This window comes from Lissotriton helveticus, chromosome 6 (genome assembly GCF_964261635.1).
Source record: "Lissotriton helveticus chromosome 6, aLisHel1.1, whole genome shotgun sequence".
Classification (NCBI taxonomy): Eukaryota; Metazoa; Chordata; class Amphibia; order Caudata; family Salamandridae; genus Lissotriton; species Lissotriton helveticus.
Window position 1 is genome coordinate 828948859 of NC_136067.1, and position 25450 is coordinate 828974308.

Below are 25450 nucleotides of genomic sequence, written 5' to 3' on the forward strand. Positions count from 1 at the left end.
AATACATTACAACGCGGACTATCATTTGTACCAAGCACTCACACTAACCAACTTGAATTAGAAGTAAGTTTGTTAAGTTGACACGCAAAATGAGACTAAGACACTTTTTTGAGAATGTCATCACCGACCAACCACAACCTAAGGAAGACGAATTGAAAGGTTTAAAAACTACCAGTAGCTACATGCCTCCAATATCACATAAAACCATAGACTTATTTGAAAAATTATGCAAACAAGAGATCAGTCAAATAAACACTAACAAAAGGGTTAAAAATCCGAATATGACCAAAAAAGAATTTGGAGCAATCGAAAGTATAGCAAACAACCCCCAAATCATTTGCCAAAAAGCCGATAAGGGAGGGGCATTAGTAATCATGAACAAGGAATTTTACGATGAATCCATGAATAGTCATTTAAGTGATTCAAACACATACATGGAGATTGACCAAGACCCCACTATGGAAATTTGTAAAACATTGCAAATAATATTGAAACAAGCAACTGACAACGGCACCATAAACGAAAAAACCAAAAGATATCTGACACAAGAGAACCCTAAGAGCCCAACCATGTACCTAGTGCCTAAAGTACATAAAGATCCAAAAAAACCTCCATGTAGACCAATAGTATCCACTAAGATGAGTATCCATGAACCAGTCGGAAAATTCATCGACAAATATTTGCAACCACTGGTGATTAAAAACTTGTCGTATATCAAGGACACAACAGACTTCTTGGTAAAGTTACAATCTGTCAAAATGGAAAGAGACTGCATCATGGCCACCATCGATGTAAAAACGTTGTATACAGCGATACCACACAGAGAAGGCCTAGAAGCCATTGAGAGAGCCTTATTACGTAGCACTTATCCCCAAGAACCACAAGTCTTTTTGATGCAATTGATGGAATTCACGCTTATGAACAGCTACTTTACCCACGACAAACGTTGGTACATGCAACTTAATGGGACAGCTATGGGAAATTGCGCAGCTCCTGCGTATGCAAACTTGTTCATGGGAGCTTTCGAAGAGGAACATATTTACAATGATCAGGAGTGGGCTTCCCACCTACTAGCATACATGAGATTCATCGATGATATGTTCATCATATGGAAAGGGTCCAAGGAGTCATTAGAAAAACAGTTGCAAAATCTGGATGAGAAAAATGAGAGAATTAAATTCACGTGGAATATCAATGATAACATCATTCAATACCTGGATGTGGAGATCACTGTAAATCATGGAATCCTTTCCACGAACTTATATCGTAAACCAACTGATAAGAATAACTTGTTACAATACACCAGTCATCACCCTCCATCATTGAAGGCACATCTTCCATACACACAATTTCTGAGGGTTAAGAGAGTGGTCTCAGAGGATCACGTATGCCAAGAACAACTACAAACAATGGCGAGTAGGTTCACCGCAAGAGGTTACCCGGATGAAATGATAAAAAAATCCCGAGCACAGAGTAAAACGCGACAGGAATTGCTCACCTATAAGACCATCTGTAAAACACAGAGAATAACGTGTGTAAGTAAGTTTTCTAACGTCAGCACCAGGTTCAAAAAAATTATACACAAGAACTGGCAGATTGTGAAAATGGAACCGGATTTTAATGGGATCTTTGACCAAGAACCTTTATTTGCACACACAAGGGGAAAAAATATCGGTGAGCTACTGAAGAAACCCAAGCGCACCACCTTACATCAAACATTTAGAGGAACTGTTCCATGTCTAAATTGTGCAAATTGCCACAACATCATGAAGGGGGCGAACATTAGTCACCCTATGAAAGGACACAAAATACCCTTGAAAGTAAATGCCACATGTGACACCACCAATGTGGTATATTTGTTGAAATGCCCTTGTGGATATGTTTATGTAGGACATCCGGAAAGGAAGTTAAAAGTGAGGTTAACAGAACACAAAAGCAACATCAGAACTCATTCCACTAAATCCACAGTCGCCGTACATTTCACAGAAAAACGCCACAATTTGAATCAACTAAGAGCATGTGTTCTAGAAGTCGTTCCCAGGAAAGAAGGCACACTAAACAAGAAAAACTTACTGAAACGCGAGAACCATTGGATTTATCATTTGAACAGTCTTAAACCTCAAGGGTTAAACGACCGCACTGAATTTTTGTGTTACTTATGAATAACATTTTGCTAATACTATTATCGGACTAAACAGATCACGGTAGCTGAAATGTTTAAATGTTTAGAAAGTGAGGTCGCAACTAATTTCTTTCAATACGTGATGGTGGCAAACGCCAGAGAAGTTAAGGTATGATCGTTAAAGTTTTGTCAAACTCAATCATCAAAAAAATGTAAGCAACACACAACGCACGCGCACAAACAGAGCAGCGTCAGAGGGAGTTTCCTTTAAATTACTGACAGCGCATACCGCGTTTGAATCTCACACGGAGCGAGGGGTTTAAGCGTTAACAGCAAACAAGGTGAGCAGGCGCATGCAGATGGCTAAACCGAGCGTAACACAATGTAAACTTTTTGAGAGGCCTAGGGCCCTCGAGTAACTGGCATAAACGCGAATTTAGGTAACAGCTTGAAAGCTAGCGTAAAACATGGGATCTCAGAACCGTTTGCTTTAAAAGGGCGCGCCGCTTTAAATACATGAAACACCTGAGCATCTAACATTGTTTTAAAGCGTAGTGCAAGGAGACGATACGATTTAAAATTGAAACAACATGCATGAATGTTGAAAAAAGCAGAAGAATTAATTTGTTGAATTTATTTGTTGATAAGATGAACTGTTACAATGTATATATTTTTGTTTAATTAACAGACGTTCCCTGACGAAGGTGATATAACACACCGAAATGCATTGGAACTAACAGTAGTTGTTACACGTCATGATTTATTGGATGGAATATTCAAATATAAGTCATTTGAAAACAAAGAACTGTACGTTGTAAATTCATTTGTGCTCACGAACTGAGCTGTTATTAATACAGCACTTAGTATTACTGGTGCCATGGGAGACACACCTATGGGTTCATAGAGGTGCCACCAGTTCAGTTGTTTACTTTACACTCCAGGAGGGGAGTGATTCCCATGCAGCACAGACAAAGAATTATAACCAGGCGGTGCACCACCCTTTTTCACGAAGCAAGTAAGTTTTAGCGTCCACATTGAAGAGTGCAATTACACAGTAATTTGTGGCCAACAACCAGTCTTCCTTTTTGTATGTGGGGCATAGAATTGAACTTCTCCAGGCATCTGCAATGGTCGCTGTTTGTAGTGTGCAGTTGAAGAGAGGGGACAACCATCCTGCCTAGGTTTCTGGAGCACATGTGAACACACTTGCAGGTAAACCATTCAGGCAGGGGGTCCGTCTTTTCTCAATCGCCTGATGATAGATTAGACCTTCCTGCAGCTTATCTGACCAGCAACTGTGCACTTGTCCTCCTGCAAGTAAGATGCATGCTGGGAAGATGCCTATGTTGGCATCTTCCCAGCATGCCGGTGGATGGCTCTCCAGTTGGTATGACCCCCTGTAAAGATGTGCCTGTGGACCGGTGTCCCACAGTGGCTGGTTACCAGCGAGGCGGCCTGATTATCCGTGTAAAGTTCCAGCACATGTTTTATCCAGGCTGCTTCTGGAACATTTTTCTCTCTCGTTCCCTTGTTGTTCTTTATATTGCTAACATACTCCCAGAATCGTACTTGATTATGATCTCTTAATAGATGGAATAAGGTTGTCCATTTCATTTGATGTCTTGCCGGCTTCTGGTCCCAACATTTTTTTTGTGGATCAAGCGCATAATTTTCAATGTCTTCGCTAAGGGTGCTGTCAGGTTTTGCTTATAGGGACACCGTACTCTGCAGAGCTCCCTCTTAGAAGCCATGATGGTTTTATCGAATTGAGTCCGTGAACATCTGCCCCCACCAAATTGCTCTGGGGCAACCATCATGCAATATGAGCCCATCCACACAACCCTTCCACCACTAGTATACTGAGACCTGATGTTCCACTTTTAGAGATGGCTCTTGTTTGCTTTTCCATCTATGATTAGTGATGTGTACTATGCTTCCACTTAATTCTTCTGACTAGTTAATCCTTTCTTCCCCGATCAACCTGTCCATGTGTCTGCATTCCATGCACAACTGAATTAGGAGGTTCAGGCTACACTTTAGGGGATTGTGGTTGCTTTCGGTCTTTTTTCTATGTCAACGGTAGCTAGCCGCGAGGCTAGGCGCTCGGAAAGGAAGACATACTCAATTGTTGAGAGCCCATTGCAGGTGGGTGGGAACCATCATTATTTCTCTTTTGCTTCTGCCTCCCATTGAGGAAAGACAAGTTTATAGGTTGACAGAAAGTCCTGAATAAGGTGCCCTGCTCTTTCATGATAGGAAATATAAGGCAGAGCCGCCAGCCCACAAGTGTTATAGTCCCCTATTACGAAATTGGTGCGGGGTGTTCTAGGATAAGAGATTGCAGGCTGACTGGGTTGCCTGCTGTTTTTTACATAATGTATGCTGTACTCTAAGCCTGAGATTTTTAAATTAATTTACTCATATAGTTCAGTTGATAGTAATAAACAGATCCTACAAATAAATTTAACTAATGTTACACCTTTTTTTAAGATAACTTAATTGTAACCTTTTAAAAATATATTATGTTAAGTTATAATTATTATGCTATTAACCTAACCATAGCATTTAAATATATTTGTTATCATTATATATTTTATGTATATTTTGTATAAAATGTAGCATGGGGGAATCCCACGAACGCTCTTTTTAAGTTTAAACGATTTATAATTTCTTTTTTTTTTTTTACTCCTTCTCCCAATGTTATTATATTACTTACTTTTGGTGACATAATGTCAGGGATATCATGAACCAAGATGCATTTCTCTCAGTGCTATAGTGACTACAATGCAGTGGTCACTCAGTGTACTGACCTTGATGTAGTGGGGTGCACCTCCAAACGGAGGCTTCTCCAATCAGACAATGAAATTTACACTAGATGGTGCATGTAAAGTGGCGACTGGAGCTACTCAAGCTCCCGCTACAATGGTATGAAATTGAATCATTTAATTTTCAGAAGTGAGTAATGGTACGGGGGTCCTTCCCAAAAGTGGCACTGCTAAAGTCAGTGGGTCAAAAAAATGACTTTGCATCTGGTTTATGACGAACAACCTATAGCACAAAAGCACAATTGCACATGAAAAAAAGCAACTTTTGACAACGGTTTGCAAAATGCTGAATCTACAAAGTCTATATTTGTTCCACTGTGAAATTGGTTGTGGATTGGTGTATTTAAACTGAAAGTATGCAAAACGTTCGATGAAGAACTATATTTTTGGGCAGCGCTTGTCATGTTCGATAAGGTGGTCGATATGGATGTTGTCAAGAATAAACAGACTCAGCCATAAGAACACAGGCTTAAAATCTTATGCAAGTTTGTTCGGTTTGGCAAACTTATAAAAAAAATGACAAAGTGGAAGTAATACTGAAGTGCAATACCATCCTCAGCTACGTGACTGCTGACAAATTAATACACACCAGAGTATGTCGCTTACAAATGAGTACATTAACAGATATTGTAGACTGCAGAACAGATCACATACAAAACCTAACACCTAAGTATGGATAGCATTAAAAAAAATTTCATTTCAAGAGAGAATGTCATATCAGTGGAATCTGTGCATTCCCTAGATTGCCAGCAAACCATATGCTGTCCTTGGTCGCAAGTCTTACCTTTGGGCTACTTTCAAGCTGAGCCCGTATTTAGACTTGGCAATGACAAACCAGTGGATTTTGCATCTCTTTCGATAAACTTAGCAGTAATATGCCTGTGTTGCCCCTATCAGGGCTCAGGCTGTTACTCAAGCATATAATAGAAAGTCACAGGTAGAAAACAAGCACAGTAGGGCAAACAACAAACGAGATCCATATTGGCACAATTGACTCAATGAAAAGCAAACTTTGTCAGGGTTGTGCAAGTCTCTCCCTTTCTACACCTTTCTTATTGACTATGTCTCTTGCCACACTCTTACCTTGTTTCTCTTGAAGTATGCTCTCCGACAAGCCGCAAAGCACTTTTCGCTGCAGAAGCTCTTCACCTCGCTTCCCATGCTGAGGGAGTAGCGCTTGATTCCCACTTTCTGGCACCAGGCACACATTATTTGCACGTTTGACACATCATCCTCTACAAAGGAATGGAAAAACATGTTCATAAAACACAGGCAGTAAAAGGACACAAAGCTCCACCTTAGATCTAACAGCTCAGCTCTTACAGAGCGGTCGTACAAACTAGCTCACACTCAATAACGAAGGAGAAGCTCTTGTCCTTTCAGATGAGGGGTTGATTCAGAGCAGTGTGGGGCTTCAAAATATCAGGAATTACACCAATTCAAGATTGATATATCCTTAGAAAATCAATAATCTATCAAGGCCTGAATGATGATATTCGGAGTCTAAACTCGCACAATGACCCATAAGCAATGGAGCAACTCTCATCTTAAAAATCAATGACTGAAATGAATATTGTGTACATTTTATCACCTATGTGCAGTAAAGCAAACAATCACATGACCAGGCTCCTTGCATTCAGGGTGGGTCAACAAATGAGGAAAAGGAGAGCACCGGTGAAGTGGAGAAAAATACTGGCCAAGTCAATGAAAGTACTGCTCTTCCAGATTCGTGATCCATAACCACGGGAGGATTGAAGCACACTCACTGCCTGAAGCCGGAAACGTGTATACAGGAACCATTATTATTGCTCTGCCACACCAGAGAGGTCTTATAACAGAAGCAGAAGTGCAAGGCTTGAATTGATTATTAAATACCTTTTGCCCATCAATAGGCTTGGACATGGAGCCAATGTATCAAGTATTCTAATGTAATGGGTCTGAACCTGGAAGAGGTTGTAAGTTTAGGACTGGTGCAGTGAGCGAGAGGGAAGAGTAGAAAAGAGAAACTTTGGAGTTAGATCCAACTGGCAGTGAGCGGTTTAAATGTCAGTCTGTCTGCCACATAAACGCACCGCAAACACACATTTTACATAACGTGCCCAAGTGGTGCAGCATGCGCTTGAATCCACTTTTTGGGCCCCAGGGGCACTTTGGTCTTATAGAAGGAGTCACAGATGCTTGCGCGGGTCCTTCTATCATATGCATCGTGCAGGCACCCATCTTGCACCAGAATGATCAACATGGACGTTTCTCATTTACATGGAGGGCATGACCCCATGCGAAACACTTTGCCATTGAGCCTGCACCCTATTATAGAGGCAGGTGCAATGGCAAATTAGCTGTTAGGAGGTGCAAGACTGTATGCCACATGGAGGTGGTGCACATTCAGTATCCCCCTTACCCCGAAGGTGGCCCTTGAGAAGGGATTCACAAATGTCCCAAGGATCCCATAGGTATCCCACAGCAGATCGGTGCCGTAACTATTACCCTCAGTGGTGGGGATCCCTCCTACAAATCCAAAGTGAAGCCAGGTAAACCCTAATGAAAGACGGAGCCGAAGTTTGAAGCCGCAGCCATGTCTTTCACTAATGCACCTTCTCCAACATAGCACGAACTATCAGAGTTCATGCTTGCGCTGAGGACAATGCATTGGGCGCACTACCCCAGTCTGCACCAGGGGCACCTAGGTAATGGTGTGCTGCAGCAGAAACAGAGAAAGTGCACACAAAAGAAACATGAACAGTGCACTCAACGGAAACAGGGATATTGCGGTCAACATGTATTATGGCCCCCTGATAGCAGTAATAATTAAAGTTACATTTTGTTCTCCCACTTGACTTAGTACACTTGTTGAGCACCAATACCGTTCTATCACTATTTAAAACACAATGATTTTTTGTAAATGTACTATTGTTTCTCCTACAATACAATCTGAGATACTATGCCCGATTTCATTTTTAGTCAAATTCTGCAATTGGGTACTAACATAAGTGAAAAGGAAGGACAAAAAATAATTTGTGACATGCATTTGGCTGTGCGGAAGTGTGCCTGTCACAGAGGTGAATTTTTATATAACCAGAGTAGTCTGTGGGACACTTTTCCAGAAAAAAGCCACTCTCCAACATCTGTTTGGAGAAGCCACCATTCAATGTATTACTCAAAAGAAACCAAGTTGAGCTTGCTTTGGCCGTATTTCATACAAAAAATAATCATAATACAGTAATTAGTCATAAAATGGTGACAGAGGATTTCTGTGATTATTTCTTGTTTTATTTTTCAATAAATATACAGATACGGATACAACTTCTAACAAGAGTGCAAACGACGCAGTGCTCCAGTGTGTGAACAAATACAAAGCATACATAAAACATACACAATGCAAAAATACACTGGTTATGAATGTTTACAAAGACATCACATGTTCACGTGGCATTGCAACATGCAGACCTATTAAATGATCAATAACCGAGTGAAACAATGTTGATGTTTCAACCCCTAATGAATCCCGGGGTCTCCTCAGGACAATAGTTTTGACAATAGTGGTGTCAGATATTCTAGACTGGTATGTGATACAATCAATGGAAGAGTCTGCAGACATCCACTGTGGTGATCACCACTAAACTGCGGCAATTTCAATATCGCCATAAATTCCACATGGCATGTGTCAATCAGCCGTTGTGTGGTACTTCGTCAAATGGTACGGGAAACTCTGACCTTGACCGTATGTTCATATAAGATACCGATTTACTTTAGGAGCGTGATGTCTATCAATCTATCTACGCTCCCCACCAGTAAAGAATAGTTCAGCTGAGATGAAGACATTTTGTTTTACCATTGAACTTCTCTATCACTGTTACCACAGATGCACATCTTTAGTATGCAGCCAGAATCATGTGCCAAGGTAGGAAGACAAAGACAGTCTTTTCATGTATGCACTTGCCAAATGTGCTGCTCCCTTTGGATTCCGTGTACATAGATCTTTCTAGATATTTCTAGACATTATACGAGATTACAGCTATCCATATTAATAAATTATATACTCTTGGACATATCCATACAGTCCTAATCTACATAAAGAGGGTAGTTAAGATATAATGTTCCAATGCATCTTACAGGTTTTCATATAGATGTCTTCTCACCGTAAAGTCCTTAGTAAAGGGTGGTCTTTTTCATACTGATAAATTGTCCTATTACAACAGATCGCCATTTCGACGTTGATGGCACAGATGGTGACTTCCAGATCATGGCAGTTCTACGTTAGTGCCAGGTCTGCAAACTCACAAGATCTTTACTTCAACAGCCCTTCGAAAGGTGAGACTAATTTCCTATAACCTATCATCTTTGTAAGGAGGAACTTTCTCATTATATAAATAGATTAACCCTTTGTCCTTCTTCGTGAGCCTGCTTTTTCCCAATAATACAGTCAACACAAATTATTTTTCACTACTCTGCTGGCAAAAAAAGTACAAAGGGCAACAGATGGCAGAAGATTTTGGTGGCATTTAAGAGGCTAATAATGATGCGCAACTTATGCACCAGCCAATGCAATCTAAATACGGTTGTGGAATAATCTGCATGCTGAGATGTCTATCAACAGTGGAAGACAAAAGATGTCTTGTAGGGTACCAGAATCCTGTAAGAGTTGCAGATGTCATAAATGGGCAAGGAAGCCTGTGTTCATCATTGTACACCAATGCTTCATGATTCAAGAAGGCTGTAGGAGACATAGAGACTTTCGAGGAATTAAACTGAAGCAGTTGAGATCCAGGCACATGACAATATTCTTTTAGCTAAGACAAGAGCAGATCCAAAGGTGACAAACTATAAATGGATGTCTAAAAGAGAGAGAAGGAATCCACACTGAAGAAAGCTAACTGGAGGTTCTCGGCCAGTCTTCAAAATGCACGTGCAGAGAGAGACGGATGGTCATACAAAATACACAGCACAGACCTGACAGGGGGGGGCAAAGGGAAAAGAGGGATATGGAGAGAGACAAATGACCATTACGTTATTGAAGAATGGATGGTCAAATAATAAAAAAGAAGTGGGGAATTTAAAAATGCATTTATAATATGCAAAATTGACAGGATGCTCTGAAAGGTTGTTGTACACGACTAATAATTCTGTGAACTCTTACTCTATGATGACCTGGAAGGACTTCAGCTGATTTTATAAGTTTATTATGCAGAGTTGTGTAATGAGATGCTACTCCATACACAAATGGATTGCATTTTAGTCATTGCAGTATCTCCTGAGAAACTGAATTCTTTCTAAGAGAATACGTTGCGGAAATAATAAATATGGGTAGCACCTTAGCATTTTTTAATGTAATGTCTCCAACCAGAAAATTCTAAAAGCACTGAGATTTTTTTAATAATATTTCCATACTAAAAGTGACATGAAAAATAAAGTGGAAAAATTCTGAATAAAATTATTTTGAGCAAATTAATCTAATCCAACTAATTTCTTCTTCGCCATGAGTAACTGTCTAGCAGAAAAACCGACCCAGACATCTCATTCACTTGTGACTTCTTTGACATGTACCCCATGGAGATGCTTTGCCCGTCCCTGGGGCTGTAGGTTGGTATTTGGTGACAAAATTCAAGGGCACTGGTTGCACACTAAAGTTGACAGGTTCAGTACCTTCTGCTGGGTGAAATCTTACAATCTTCATTATAAACTCACTCGATGGTATGCTGTTTTAGATAGCGATTTGGAGTGCAGCAAAACTATGCTTGGCACATTAGAAGACTTCTAGATAAGCAAAATGTCTAAAGCTGCACAATCTCAATTGCTGGTCAGGCTAGATGTCCCCAGGGAAACAGAATCCCAGAAGATGACACAGGTACATTAAAATACACTCAAAACAAAAAGCTGGGCAAAGTAAATATTTTTTTTCCTTCTCTCTGAATAATTATTTTTGTCTTTTAAGACATCGTTTTTGGGCGTAACATCACCAACTTGATCCCCACTACAGCGAATGACTACGAGATTGACTTGAGCATTGATGTGGTCATGTTCATTACTGGGTCCTGCAGGTATTTCGACTGGGTAAAGTTCCTATTCAAAGTCCTGCCTTGACTGAGAGAGACCTTCCACATAAGCTTTGGTCATCTCCTAGACTTGACTCTTATTGGAATAATGTTTGGCACACCTTACATACTGTTAGCTGCTTACCTTTCTGGATTTGAATGAAGCTAGCACTTCTACTCAATACCTTTGACGCTCATGGAGCCACCGGCACACTGGCACAGATGGGTGGTGATCGCCTTGACAGCGGCAAAAGTATGCATTATCTGCCACTGGCAATCAGCTGCAATATAATCCCACAAAGAATGGCTCACTAAATGTTTTCATACGGCCTCGTATAACGCAACTTTTTACAGAATGCTTGATAAAAGGACAAGCGCCCCTTCTTGGAAGTACGGGATTCCCTTTAAGTTGCAAGCCATGAAGACATACATTCCAGCCTGAAGGGAACAGCAAGTATAGAAGTAGGAGAACTGCACCACATAGGTTCAACTGCGAGGTTCCTGATTCTGACTCTTGGGGGATTCTCGATGTGGGAGGGCAAAAGAGCAAGAAACTGCATTTCCCTTTTCCAATATAATAGCTTTTGGGAACTGAGGAACTGGGGAAGCTGTCGCACTATACTGGGTAATGATGAGATGTTCCAGGGTCTAAACAAACATGGTGGTGTTTGCAGACAAATTATCCTGGTCTGTGTTTTATTTTCTGCGTTCCATTACAATAAGTACTAGATGTTGATATATTGTGTTTATATTTGTAGAACATATTTTGTTTGGCAAATATCCGAATATTTGAACTGTCTTGTCATTGCTTGGTAGACAGATAGATTGATAAGGGCTTAGTTAGATAATGTATCTCACTTATGCTTGGAATGCACATGCATGTTATGTGATATAGAATTCTGATAAATTCCAACAAAGAATTGTTGGTCGAAGCCCCTACCTTGTTGGATGGACACAAGCTTTCTCGTGAGAATGACAAGTCAAAGTAATGGTCCTGGTGGACCTCTGGTACAGGGCAATGTAGCTGTAGTCAATGTTCTATGAGCCGGTGTAATGGAGGCGCCCCATCTTTTTGTAAATAGTAAGGAATGCGTGATTTCAAGGCACTAGAAGTGCAGCATGTAATTGTAACAATATTGCCAAGAATTATGGTTGCTCCCTTCATCTGCTTTGGCCTCCTCTTCCAAACTAGGAGTGTTCAGAAGCCAAAGGTGGTTACAGGACAACTGGCTTGCGACACTTCTATGGAGCACGAGTGACAAATTGATACATCTCAGTTTTGTTTACCCTATGATGTGCCAAGACCATGTGGGCCTGTACAACGTTTATAAGCATGAGCTTTCGAGTGAATTGCACAGGATTCCTAAACAGAGACCAAGCTTGGCAAACATGTATCATTAATATCAGACCACCCTTGTCTTGACTACCTTAGGCCATGCACAACTGCAAATAATTAAGAAGGTTATGCTTTCAGAAGAGTAGATAAAAGGGGGGTTTAGACAGTTAAATAAAGATAATTCTCTGGTTTTAAGTGACTGGAATGTTTCTCACTACTGCACAAACTCTATAAAATGAGAGATTATACTGGGCAGATGTCCATGTTACGTGCACATATATCTTTGCTTGAGCAAGGCACTTTTTCAGCTGTGTTTTTCATGGTTTTGCTTTGCAGTGTAATTACTTAAATCTAGAGTGATGACAAGCAGAAGGAGTACCGTAGATTCACCTTTTAATAAATAAGCGCCTTGCAACACATTCAGAAGTTAGCATACAAGACAATCCAAGCAGAGCAAACATGAAATGAGAGCGAGCAGACAACGGAGGGCCAACGGTGGGCTTTCTGAATGCTGCTTCTGAGATTCTGTGGCAGCAAGTCAACTGTAGAGGACGTTTCGGCCACCACAAACAACAAGGGCTTACACAATTACTCGTTGATAAAGAGAGCAATGACCAAGATCAGACTGAGTAGCCTTGGCCAGCCTGACTGGTTGTCTCTCAGACAGCCCTGAACACTGTGAACATGGATGGTGTGGCGGTCAGCTGTGGTCTGTGCAGGTAAGCGTGGTGAGGCGGGCGAGGAGTGTTAACAGACTAGGGAAAATTAAATAAATAAATAATTCATATTCTGTCATCTGTCCACATCCCCCCCTCCCCGCATCGAACTTACCTGCACAGACCGCTGCTGGTGGAGGTACCTGTGAGCCGACAGAATTTATTTACAATGTATATGTGAGGGAGGGGCTACAGCACATAAGCGGTTCTGCTAAACACAGCTTTAGGATTAGGCTTTACAGCGCAGCTGTCTGCAAGATGTACTGTTACCAATTCTTTCACAAACATGGTAGGCTTTAGCTCCTCCCAGATTATTATTATCTCACCTTACGCTATTGGCTACTTGGTGTATCATTCTGCCTTCTAGGAAGTGTTTATGTTCCAATGCAAGTAGGACTCTTTTACATCCAAACGTACCCTCAATTATTGCACTGCTCGTCACATTCAATTCGTTATCTATTTTATTTCTTCTAAACAGAAAGCAATGCTATTTTGCCATTTCTTCACAGCACTGTCAAAGCCAATAGGGTAGTCTTTATTGTGATAAATTGCACTTGTGCAGGCATCACATATAAAGAGCATTTATGAATGCTTGTGTTGATATACAGTGGCACATTGAAGCCAGCTCAATTATCTTTCTTAATGTTTGTTACTTAGAGAGATGCTATTAAAGAGGAAAGGGAACACATTCAGCAAAGTGCTCCAGAACCAGCTAGGCAGCAACTCCAAGATGTATAAATGCATTCCGCCCTATCTGAAATCAGCCGGACAGATTTAATAGTGAGTATGTTCCTGGAAATGACTGTCCCACCCAACCACATAGCTCTTCTCCTTAAGGAGGAACAGTCCTGGGTCTGAGATCTAGAATTTGCTGCTTTTGGTGTATCTCACTCGGTTATCCCTTCTTAATTAATCCATTCTGCTAAGTTTACTACAGCTAGGAGATTGAGCCTCTTCTGTGTGTGGGCTCTTCAAAACGTTCAGTGGTGGGCATGGAAGGGGGCCGACAAATGTTGCATTCTGCAACTAAAGAAAAAAACAATGACACTTGAAATTATAGATTTTTTCCTAGCATGGGCTCATATGGTACAACGTGACACACAACCCTCCAGATGCTGCAGTGCTGCTTTAAAGAACCATTTTTCCCTTCTCCATTTTTATTGCAGCCCTAATACATCCAGTTGAAATTTAAAAAACAAAGGAAAATGTTACCTGTTACTAACAGTTTGTAGCCTGTAGTGCTGTAGATTCACATACTTTGCACACGCCTGCCATCTAGTGGGGTGAGCACATTCCACGTCCAGAGTAAGGTGTTCTGATTTTGAGGTGACTCAGGAACCCTCTCCTCAAACCCATGCTGCACAAGGACAAAGACTCCACATATAATGTTTGTTTCTGTCATCCGGTTCGGATGTGCTTTTTGGAAAAAATTATACATAACATTTAGGATCATTCATTAGGTATGAGGATGCTCCAAAGTCGGAACCCCCGATTACAATTTTTTTCATAAGCAAGAAACACAGGACAAGGTGGATTAGCAAGGTAGTGCTCTGAAGGTCGCAAATTGGAATCTTGGCAAAGCAGACAAAGCCTTTCACGGTTTCAGGTCATTAAAAGGAGTCCTGCCTAATTGGATAATATCAGCATGTGCAACAGAGGCGGCTCCTTCGCTAAGGCAGTGGGGCAGCGTTTTGAGCAGTGGAAAATTTAAAAATAAAATGATGATAACACTATGATACTATCTTTTTATTTTTCCGTTGTCAGGCAGGTTTACTGGGCTGGCATCAAAGCCAGCAGGGGGGAGTGGTTGGGGTACTTAAGTGCGCATGGCGGTTTGGCCGGCCAAACAGTCATGTGCACTTTGCATGTTTATGATACAAGGGTTGGTGTAACAGTGAGAGGCATCCAACCACTGGCATTTAGTTAGGGCATATAATTTAAAGCACCCAATCTGTAACATTGTACTCGCACCACCCGGAGCTTCGTCTATCTGTATCCTTTTCCCAAGCTTGTCAGGGCCAAGCTTCATAAAGCAAATCAAAATAAATAAACGAACACTACCAAAATCATTATTATTTGTGATTATTTGCTTATAGCAATGTAAATCCTGTCTTTTTCTGATATCTCTTTTCTTTTTTGGCAATTTGGTTTGTATACTTAAAAAAAATTATGTTATGTTTTTAGTACAATCAAAATAACGCTTCATTCGTTGAGGTCACATTTTAAGTGTGTTTATACAGTGTCTTCAATAGATATAAACCAATACATATATATTATATATATATATTTTGTTTTAAATCTCTTGAAGACACCGTATAAAAACACTTAAAATGTGACCCCAGTGAATGAGGCATTTTGATTGAATGATTGATTGATTGATATATATAGATCGTCGAATACCAACCAGATAGGGAGTCAGAACCTGGAACAACCTGCCACTTCAGGTCAGGAGTTCACAAACCACCTTTAATTTGAGGAAACTCACAAAAGTAGAGTTATTCGTCTCAACATTAGCCAGTTATTTGATGTACATCCTTGATGTGCGGAGAATGTTGGCTGTCGGGTACAGAATTGATTCTTGGTTTACTGAATAATAATAAATAGAAAACAATACTCAGACCTTTCAGTAATAATCAATGAAAAGGAAAGAGAAAACAGGACCTCATGCATTCCAAAGGAATGACTTCCAGGAAAGTGGAATGATACACCAAACAACCTACTTGAGGTGAGAGGATAATGCTCCTTTGGTTAGAGGCAAAGCCCACTCTAGGTATATTTTAAAGTATCAGTAATACATACGTTTGAAGACAGCTGCACTGTCCAGCCAGACAACATAGAACTCCTGCTGCTGACTGACACTATTGTTGGCCAGGATTACTCTTATAAATGTCCAATAAAGTGCAACAAAGCTTTAGAAAAAGAATCAAGTCTTTAAACAGAGTATGGAGTGCCAGACCAACTTGGGGAAGAGTGGGGCTGGATGCAGAAGCAACAGTGAGGACAGAAGGGGTGTCAGACACAACACAGGGTTCAGGGAAAGCAACACGAAGGGTGTGGTTGAGCGAAGCTATAACAGAGATTGAGAATGAGGGCACAAGTACAGGAGCAACACAGAGGGAGAAAGGAAGCCAGAGGATAAGAACAAAGTGAGCAGATCAGGGTGGGGGACGGGAGAAGCACATGAACATGGATTGCAGGGGTAGAGAAGTACACGAGGGAGACAACTCGAAAATAATGCATTCTCATGGAATAATGAACACAAAAGAAGAAAATAGTGCTTGAAAAGTAAGCAGTGGAGGCAGAGATGCCAGCCAATCAAAGTGATGGTAAAGAGACAATGCTCTGTGGGAGGAACAAACACAAGATAGATAAGTTGGAACAGGATTAAGAAGCAGGCAAATGAGAGTAACAGGAAAGCTAGTAAATGGTAAGAAATGGGCAGGCTTCGAGTTTCTCTATATTCTGGGTAAGCAAAAATAGGTCTCATAACACACAGTGCATGCACTATCAATTAGGCTTGACCCAAAAAATATACGCTACCTATAGTAAAATCATCAGCTTTCTCATTGACCCTCCACAAGTGGGATTTGCATAATCATGCTTCCTTAAGGTTAGAATGGGATTTGGTTGAGAGAAGGCACAATGAAACAACACACAGGAAGGGCATGCTCTTAATTTTCCCCTTTGTGTACGGAACTTTGTTGCTTTTAAATTAGGTTTGTACTAAGCAAGCATACATCTAAGCATTCAACTCTAGTTCGAACAGGATTGGCCTAAGAAAATCATGAAGCAAAATTATAGATTATATGCCAAACACCTTTTCATCAATACGAAGAATACCATTTGTACAAAATGCAACGACTGGCAAAATGACTTCTTTTTAGGACTCTAGTATGCAACTGAGTGAGCTAAGAAGAATATTTCAGGGAAAAGATGAGGGAATTGTATGAAGGAGTTGAAAGGGAAGGGTGGATGAAAACTTAGCAGTAGGGGTAGTAAGGAATTCAGCTCCGAGTTAGGCCTTTTACGAATGTCCTGTCATTAGCATTCAACTGGTCTTACGACATACAAATTATGAAAATGTCTGAAACACTTAAAAAGGTAAAAATAAGTAATGTCCTGTCATTAGCATTCAACTGGTCTTACGACATACAAATTACGAAAATGTCTGAAACACTTAAAAAGGTAAAAATAAGTCTGGCATTTGACTTTTTACGAATGGCGAATGCAGCATCGAGTGAATTCAGAATAATACCAACCAGATCTTCGATAAGTATTAAATAGGCAGCAGTGGCGAATCAAGTCGGGCTTTGCAATCTACAAATGTTACCTTCAACTTGTGAGGCATCCCCCCTCACATTTTGTATCCTAATACCCAGACAAACAGACCTTGTTACACCATCTGGGAGGAGTCCTTGTGTGCTCCAAAAGGCTCTCAAGGAGGACATCTTTGACGCCAGAGAGGGTGGGGGTTGGGGGGGGAGAGAGCGAGAGAGAGAAGGAGAGAGTAGTCCTCTAGCACACTCACACAAAGCTCATTTCCATGAAAGGAAAGTCAGGTGATGACCAAAGAATATTGGTGACAGGCTACGCGTCTCTGGAGAATGAACTACGAAAATGCACCCAACAACAAACCTACATTCCCCATGAATACTTGAACTTTACCATTGTTTGGAATATTGTGGAGGCTATTTTGAAAAATTGGGTACGACTTTCCTGGTGTTCCAGGATGTCCTTGCTCGGCAATTATGATACTATGTTGCTGCAGCCAGGACATTGCTACTTCGATTCGTGAATTGTTTAGATAACAGTTTTTTTTACTTGACAGTTTGCTGGTGAACCATTTGGGAAAACAGAGAAATAAGGGAAATATTCTGGAAATTAAACTGTGTTTGATAAAATGAACTATTTGAACACCGACTTTAGTATTTCTGAAGAAACTCAGAGATGTATTTTCATATGAGAATCAGGGCGTTTTATGGAGAAACAGTAATTTGTATGTGTGTTAAAATAATGTAGTTTTAGGAAAGTGATGTATTTCTCAAACCATAAACTGCTGCACATTAATTGTTATATTTCAGTGGCACAAAAGACAACTAAAAAAACTAAGTCAATCAGAATCAGAGAGCATGTTTATAGCAGTTAAATGTGTTAATAGGGAAGAAGGTTTAGTCAATATATAATTACTTAAATATCTTAACGCCTTAACCGTGGTGGCAATTCCGCCACGGACCTTCCATTGTGTGGGCGGGGCCGCGTCGGCCAATGGAAGTGCGCAGCACTACAAAGTTAGTGCTTGCGACAGCCGTTGGCCAACTGGCGCAAGGAAAGGGTTAATGCTTCAGTTTCATAAACACCAGCTACTGACCATAGCACAGAGTTTGATACATAGAGATGCTCTTAAGGTATATCCTTCTACAGTTAAGGTTAGAAGCACTATCTTAATAAAATAATATATAGCTATCTCATCTTTATGTATCCACTTTGACCGGCAGATGTCAGCAGGAGCGGCCCGTGCAGGAAAGAGTGGTGGGAAGGGTGGGGGAATGGGGGTTGATAGATGACAACGAGGAAATATGAAAGAAAGATTTGTCGTCGTCAGTCGTGTCCCCCCCTCACCCCGCCCCACAACTCTTATTTTATTTATTTTATTTTATTTGAGGTTTTATATAGCGCGAACATGACCCATTAGGGTATCAGAGAACTTTACAGGGATACACACGTTGCTTACCTGCACGGGCCGCTCCTGGAAGTCAGTGCTCTGCAGCGGGTGATATTGAGACTCTCTGTTTTCCCTCTTATCCCATTTCAGTTTCCTCTTACCCACAAATCTACTTTTGGCCAACATATTGATGTTATATGTGATGGATGTGATGAGAGAAGAAAAAGAGAATTTGGCCCACTGTATCTACAGGACAAGGTTATTGCTTTTACATGGTGAGTGATTAACTCCCACATACACATCAAAAATGTACTGCACAGTTTTCAAGGTGAGTTTGTGGGCCAATGTAACAAAAACATAGCAAACGAAGGTAATGAGAGTAACAAGTTGCAGTATGTTTTTATCAGATCTACAGTGGACATGGTTTCAGAACAGGTAAATGATTGTGACTCAGGAGATAAGCTGTGCAAAGATATTAGAATAGTCCTTAACAGGATTAACAGCAGAGGAAAATATGCCTGTTTAAATAGGTCATCTGCTATTTCAGTAAACCTTCACTGCTCATAGTCTGTACCGTTGAGAGATTGTACTGAAAATTAGTTTCTTCCCGACTTACACTTCTCTGTAGGGCAATAATTCACTATTGCGGTCTGTTTACCAACAAATAGGCGATATTCAGGAAATACTGCTTTTTTAAATACAAAGACAAACCGCATGTAGATTGTTGATGTTGAAAGGGCATTCTGAAAAGTGTGGGCATGTTTGAAAGGAGTGACCATGTTTTGGTGGATGGGTCGGGAAGTAAGGTGCATCTTGGTGTTTTACCATCTATATATAAGGCATTACGCATCTTACAGCAGATATGGAGTCCACATTATTCGCATTTCAAGGTGCTTATTACTGTGGCAGACACAGAGCATAAGGGCATGCTAGAGACTGGGTACAGCCACAAAGAGTATATATCTGGCCTCTGTTACATGGCAATTCCACTTTTGAGAGGTCAACATAAACTGGACCCATAGTTGAAATTTACAGTTCTTGATTTGGCACGAAAGCCCTCATTTTCACCTTAAGAACAACAGTGACATCTGCATGCTTGATACAATGTCTCCTAATAGCTGAATGCTCAGCTTACGTCGGCTGTCCTTCCTTTATTTAGGGGCTCATTCAGAAAGTAAATCTGAAGAAAACACTGGTTAGCAATGAAAAATGTATGAATTGCTGTTAAACCACTAAGACACTTATTAGGCGTGGTCTCCACACCTTGTTATGACCAGCATTTTCCTGGCAGTAAAAAGTTCAATAAACACTTCATTTGGCAGTAAGACTCTGCAAAAGGTTGCTTTAAAATAAGACTTGAAATGAGACCTTAAGGCCCCAATTACGAGCACCCGAAGTAAGGTACGATAAGTATAGCACCCGATAAAATACGAAACCACAGAGTCTGGAAATTAAAGGGCATTATTTAGACAATGCTCCTCTGATAAACATTCACCGCACACGGGACGGTCAGAGGTGGGCTGGTAATCCCAATTCACATGTATTGATGTATTGCTCACGGTGTATTTCCACATTTATGGCCTTATCACAAGTGGCTCAGTACAGAGAGCAAGGTCATGTTGGGTATGATATTACAATTACAGCATGGTATTCCCACACGTTTCCAAACATTCTAAGATTCCACATCGATGATTGGGAATTACTAGCCGAACTGGAATTATCAGCCCCTTTATGATCCGCCTGTACATAGAGAAGTTTCAGTAGGTATGCAGCACCTAAATAAGAGTAATAGACCCTTATTATGTTTGGACTGATGATTCCAATTTGGGCTCAAAGAGGAGTTTGTGCCAGAATTGAAATTCCGATAGTATGTAAATTTCACTATTGCCTTCTCACAAACATTTTGCAAGATAACAGCTACCAACATATGGGAAGGGAAAGCCCAGTGATAAGAGGTTTGCAACTCAGAAAGGCAGGACATGTACCATGTTATCCGTTTTAAAGCAGGGACCAATGAATGTGAAGGTAATATCACAACCATTAAATACATTGCCCCCATCTGCATCATTATTTACTCGGTGTGGGATTATCTACCCAAATAATTTACCTACTAGTAATGAGGCTAAATTATGCTGATCAGTGGTCTTCTACAGGCATTGCTCTATTGCAGGTTTTAATTGAGACCCTTAGTTGTAATGTGTCCTATTATGAGGAACTCATGAGTGTGAAAAGGAAGGGAAGGCCTTCGGTTCACAAAAAATACACAAGTAGATTAGTTTTGCCACAGAATATTACAGGTTCAGTTAAAAATTATATTTTACGAATAATTTTGCAACGAAGATAAACAGTTCTCTCTTTATGACATAAGACAAGCACCATGTTTGTGCCTCACAATTACTGATAGAACATTATTAAGCCAAGTAAGTGTCCAGTTTAATGGATATTTATCAGATATAGAACCTTTAAAAGTCTTACCAAAGAGAATGCTTATATTTTATACTGTTTTTGTAGTATCAACAACAACAAACAGTCGAAAATGGTAGCTATATAAATGAGTAACCCTTTTTGGTATAACCTCAATACACTAACAATGAATTATAACGGTTTCCTCTGTTAAATGAAATGTGAAGTCCATCATGTCCTTTTAACTCTTTGTTTGATTTAATAAAGGGAGGCTATGATTATATGATGTAATCACCCAATTAAAATACCACTCTTTTCCTTACATATAACCATCTTTCAATGGTAGCAGAGCACATTGCCAATTTAAGATACTTCATTAACTTAAAATGCTTAAATTATTTAATTAATAATCTATTAACTTGTTATTTTAATGAAGGGGCCGAGAGTACAAACCAATGACAACATGATTTCTTTGATTGGGAAAAGGAAAATAAAGGTCGCAAGTTAGATTCTGTTGCTGCTGTCGTATTTGAATAAAGATGGAATTCCTTTCTCCTTTTCACACCAAATTCTGTGCATAGCTACATATGCGGTGCACAGAAGAAACAGAGACTATTGTGCAGTCAGGATACTAACTCAACTTTTTTAAAGTTGAAACTGACTGGTTAAAAGTAAGAAAGAAATTAGTCAAGGGTTGTAAAAAAGTTATTAGAGTTAACAAGTACAAACAGTATGTATGCATGTGAGTGCACGTGTGTCTGTACATCCTATATTGTATGGACACCCAGCCTCTTCCAATAAAGATACTCTACAGCATCATTCACATTTTTCACCCAGCAAAGCGTGTTCACTGATAGCACATCCTAAGTTCTCTGCCTACACAGTAAGTATGCCTGATGTCAACACAGTGATTGGGGGCTTGGTTGACTAGCACCTGATTTGCTCTGCATGTAAACCACAAAACAATATTGATTTTCTTTTTCCTAATAACTTAATTGATTAGAAAACATGTGTACATACATTCAGTACATACATTCAGCCTCCAAGGACTTATTCCAATGTGTTAAAATAAAGCATATATTAGCACCAAAGTTTCAGTGTTCTTTGTTTACCCTCTGTACAGTAAAGGATGGAGAGACGCTACAATAGTCCAAAGCGATCACAAAATGCGAACAATGTATCTTAAGGCCTATATGCTATTAATAGGTTCCAGGGCTGTGACAAGTTCTGAACAACTTTGTGACTGAGGTTTAGAAACATCTAGAACACAGGTCACTGGTGACCCGTGCATAGTATGTGCAGTCCAATGAGAGAAATCGTTTATAGCCAAATTCAAGGTAGACCAACACAAGGTTGAGCTGGAATTGTGCAGGACCTAGCTACAGCCAACAGTTCATGGGTCTCCGAGGATCTTACAGGTAGGGGTCCAGTGTGTCACTTTACATTGCATGTACCCTGTAGTGTCGTGAGACTATGATGAGCTAGGACTCTTGCAGTTCGGAGCAGACTTTAATGAAGCACCTAACTTGCTGGGAGGTTTTAAGGCGTGGTTATTAATGGTTATGACATAATGAGCAAGAACCGTGTGTGATTGTTTGTTGAGGAATAAAGACGTCTGCTCTAGAGCTCCGTGTGTGGCGTATTCATTTTGCATGTTCCAGGGCTGAGAGAATGCTAAATATCCCACAGTGGCCGATAGGGCATTGTACAGATTGACTGCTTTTGGATATGGTGGAATCCCAAAAGTGTGGTCTGCACTTGCACCATTTAAGAGGGGAGGGGGTTATTCCTCGACAAACATTTCACTTGTAGACTCTGTTTTCTGCACATGAATTCTACAACCCAGCCGTGGCTGAAAGGCAGGCAGCATAGTAATCAAATCTAGGGCTGCTTTTCAATAGTTTGTTAAAAATAGCAAGATGTCATCTGTGCAAAATGAAACAGTGTGCTCTGATCTCCCAAAGGTGAAACTAGAGATGGCCATATCAATTTCACACCAAGGCAGCGAAAGGCTCCACTGCCAGACAAAGTGAAACCTGGGCCAATGGTTACCCCGCCTCGTTGGGATGTAAAAACGTGCCCCCAGCACGTCAATGAAAAAGAGCTTCATTATGAGCCCACAAAAGGTGAAAGAAATCGGTGCTTAATTAAACTAAGAAACAAAAGCTTCATGCCAGTCAAAACTCTTTCTCAGCCTCCAATGTGAATTAAAAGGAGTAGGAGGCATGATGTTTGCTCAGACTGTGATGTTTGGTAGGATAGCACTTAGACCCTTGTTACAAATTACCTAATTTTAGTTTATTATTGTAGCATCTGATAAACAATGACACCACATGTGTTATGTTATGTTATGTATCAGGTGTTCTTAATAGCACCAATTGAAGGTTTTGTCCCTACAATGGGGTATATCATGCAGGTTTTGGTTCTTACTGCATCAACATGTGCATGTTCCAGTATTTGCTAAGCCTCTTTCTCCCTATATATCCTGGGAGGTTTGACTTGTCAAACTTTAAAAGGGTGCAGCTTTTATCACATCAGGTAAGGAAGTTATTGCACGCATTCCAAATTATCAGGCCACTTGTAATGAGTGCCTCAGTCATAGACAAACTATTGTAGAGTGCAGGGTAGTGAAATGGAGTGGATCATAGTGGGCATACCAACACTTTGGTTCTAGATGGGATGTCTTGTCAGAACCAAAGAAGAGAGGGAGCATGGTGGAGGAGTCGTGGGATACTTCGTTCACCATGTTCCCACGCTTCTTGGGTACGTTTGCATACTGTACTTCTGAAGATGCAGTGGATGTGCCTCACATTACAGAAAAAGAGGACAGTAGTGTGTGTGGTTTCTGAAATTAAACACTGCTTATTTTACATACTTTAAAGACCTAAACCTCCCTCTACACCCAATCACAGCGACTTCTTCACACCATCAACAGCCTTCTCTCCTCTCACTCACTCAGTCCCCACTCTGACCCTCTGACTCTGTAGCATATTTCTCCTCAAATAGCATGAACACTGGAACCTCCCTCGACTTAGTCACAGCGGTCCCACACAGGCAGTCTCACCCGCCCTCTGCCCACTCCGATTAAGGTTACGAACGGATACCCTCTGCGGGGACTGAGTAACTTTGGCTGATGCCCGGTGGAGCTGTCCTATGCAGCTATAGAGGAGTCTGGCCACTTGGCCATCACCTACCCAGCCGGTCATCGGACATTGTTTTTCCTTGTCTCCCCGTATGTCTCTTTTTCCCTCTCCGTTTGATGGAACTATGACGATGCCCCCTGGGCGGACACTAAAACAGTTTTTACCTACCGCGGAGCCCGAGCAACCTTGGCCGATGGCGCTGTCCTATACAGCTATAGAGGGGTCTGGCCCCTTGGCTGTTACCTACCCAGACGGTCTTTGACATTGTTTTTCTCGTCTCCCTGTTCATGTCTCCTTCCCTCCCCCTCTTCCTCCCTCTGTGATTCTTTGATTCAAATTGATGTAACTATGTAACCTGTAACTCGCTGATTCAACTGATATAACTATGTAGCCTGTAACTCTCTGATCCTCATGTAAAGCGCTCTGATACCTCCGGGTCTAACCAGCGCTATATAAAACTTTGCAAACAAACAAACTGCTCTGTCCTTGACATCTACAGCTGAACTCATTCCTATCCTTAATACTGTCAGCCTCTCTTTTACACAATCTCACTCTTTTATTCTTCACATTATCAAATATCTATCTTTCTCATTATGCACCCTATCCTTTCTGACATGAAGCTTTATCTATTCTATCATTTTCTGGAACTTAAACTTGATGCTTCTAAACAGCCACTCAAGAAACCTACTGCTTATCCATCCAAACCTGCAAACATTCGTTCAGTTTCACATATTCCTTTTTTATCTAACATCTTGGAACACCTTATTTAACGCCCCACTATATTTCTTCCTTCCAATAGCCCATAAACCTCTTCCGCTCCAGCCCTAGAACTCTACATTTCATTGGAACTGCTCTTTGTCATTTGTCTAACCTCACAACATCTGTGCACCATAGAAAAACACATCCATACTGATATAACAGGTCATGTCAACTGTATTTATAACGTCCATCATGACACTCTCCTTTAGGGAGCGTTAAATATGCAACTCAAATGCTTTTGCACCCGTCTCTGTAACCAGTCCTCTCTTGCCTCAAGGTATTCTTCACTATCTAGTCATCCTAATCTGCCAGTGGTGTTCCCCCCAAATATCAGTTTCGGGCCCTCCGCTTTTCTCTTTTTTATAATACATCCACAGCAGGCCATATTAAGAGTGTACGTTGTGGGAAAGTGCTGCGATTCTTGTCAAAAGACTCCAAAGACCTATATGAGA

The 25450-nt window shown here is 40.7% G+C and overlaps 1 protein-coding gene across 5 annotated transcripts in view; it reads right to left on the reverse strand.

Moving 5' to 3' along the window:
* SOBP (sine oculis binding protein homolog) overlaps nucleotides 1-25450 on the reverse strand; it is a 389000-nt gene that overhangs the window by 241325 nt on the left and 122225 nt on the right. For all 5 annotated transcript variants that reach the window (XM_078648418.1, XM_078648419.1, XM_078648416.1 and 2 more), the window contains one exon: nucleotides 6031-6182. In XM_078648418.1, the coding sequence (XP_078504544.1) occupies nucleotides 6031-6182 (152 nt within the window). The remainder of the gene's footprint in view (nucleotides 1-6030; nucleotides 6183-25450) is intronic.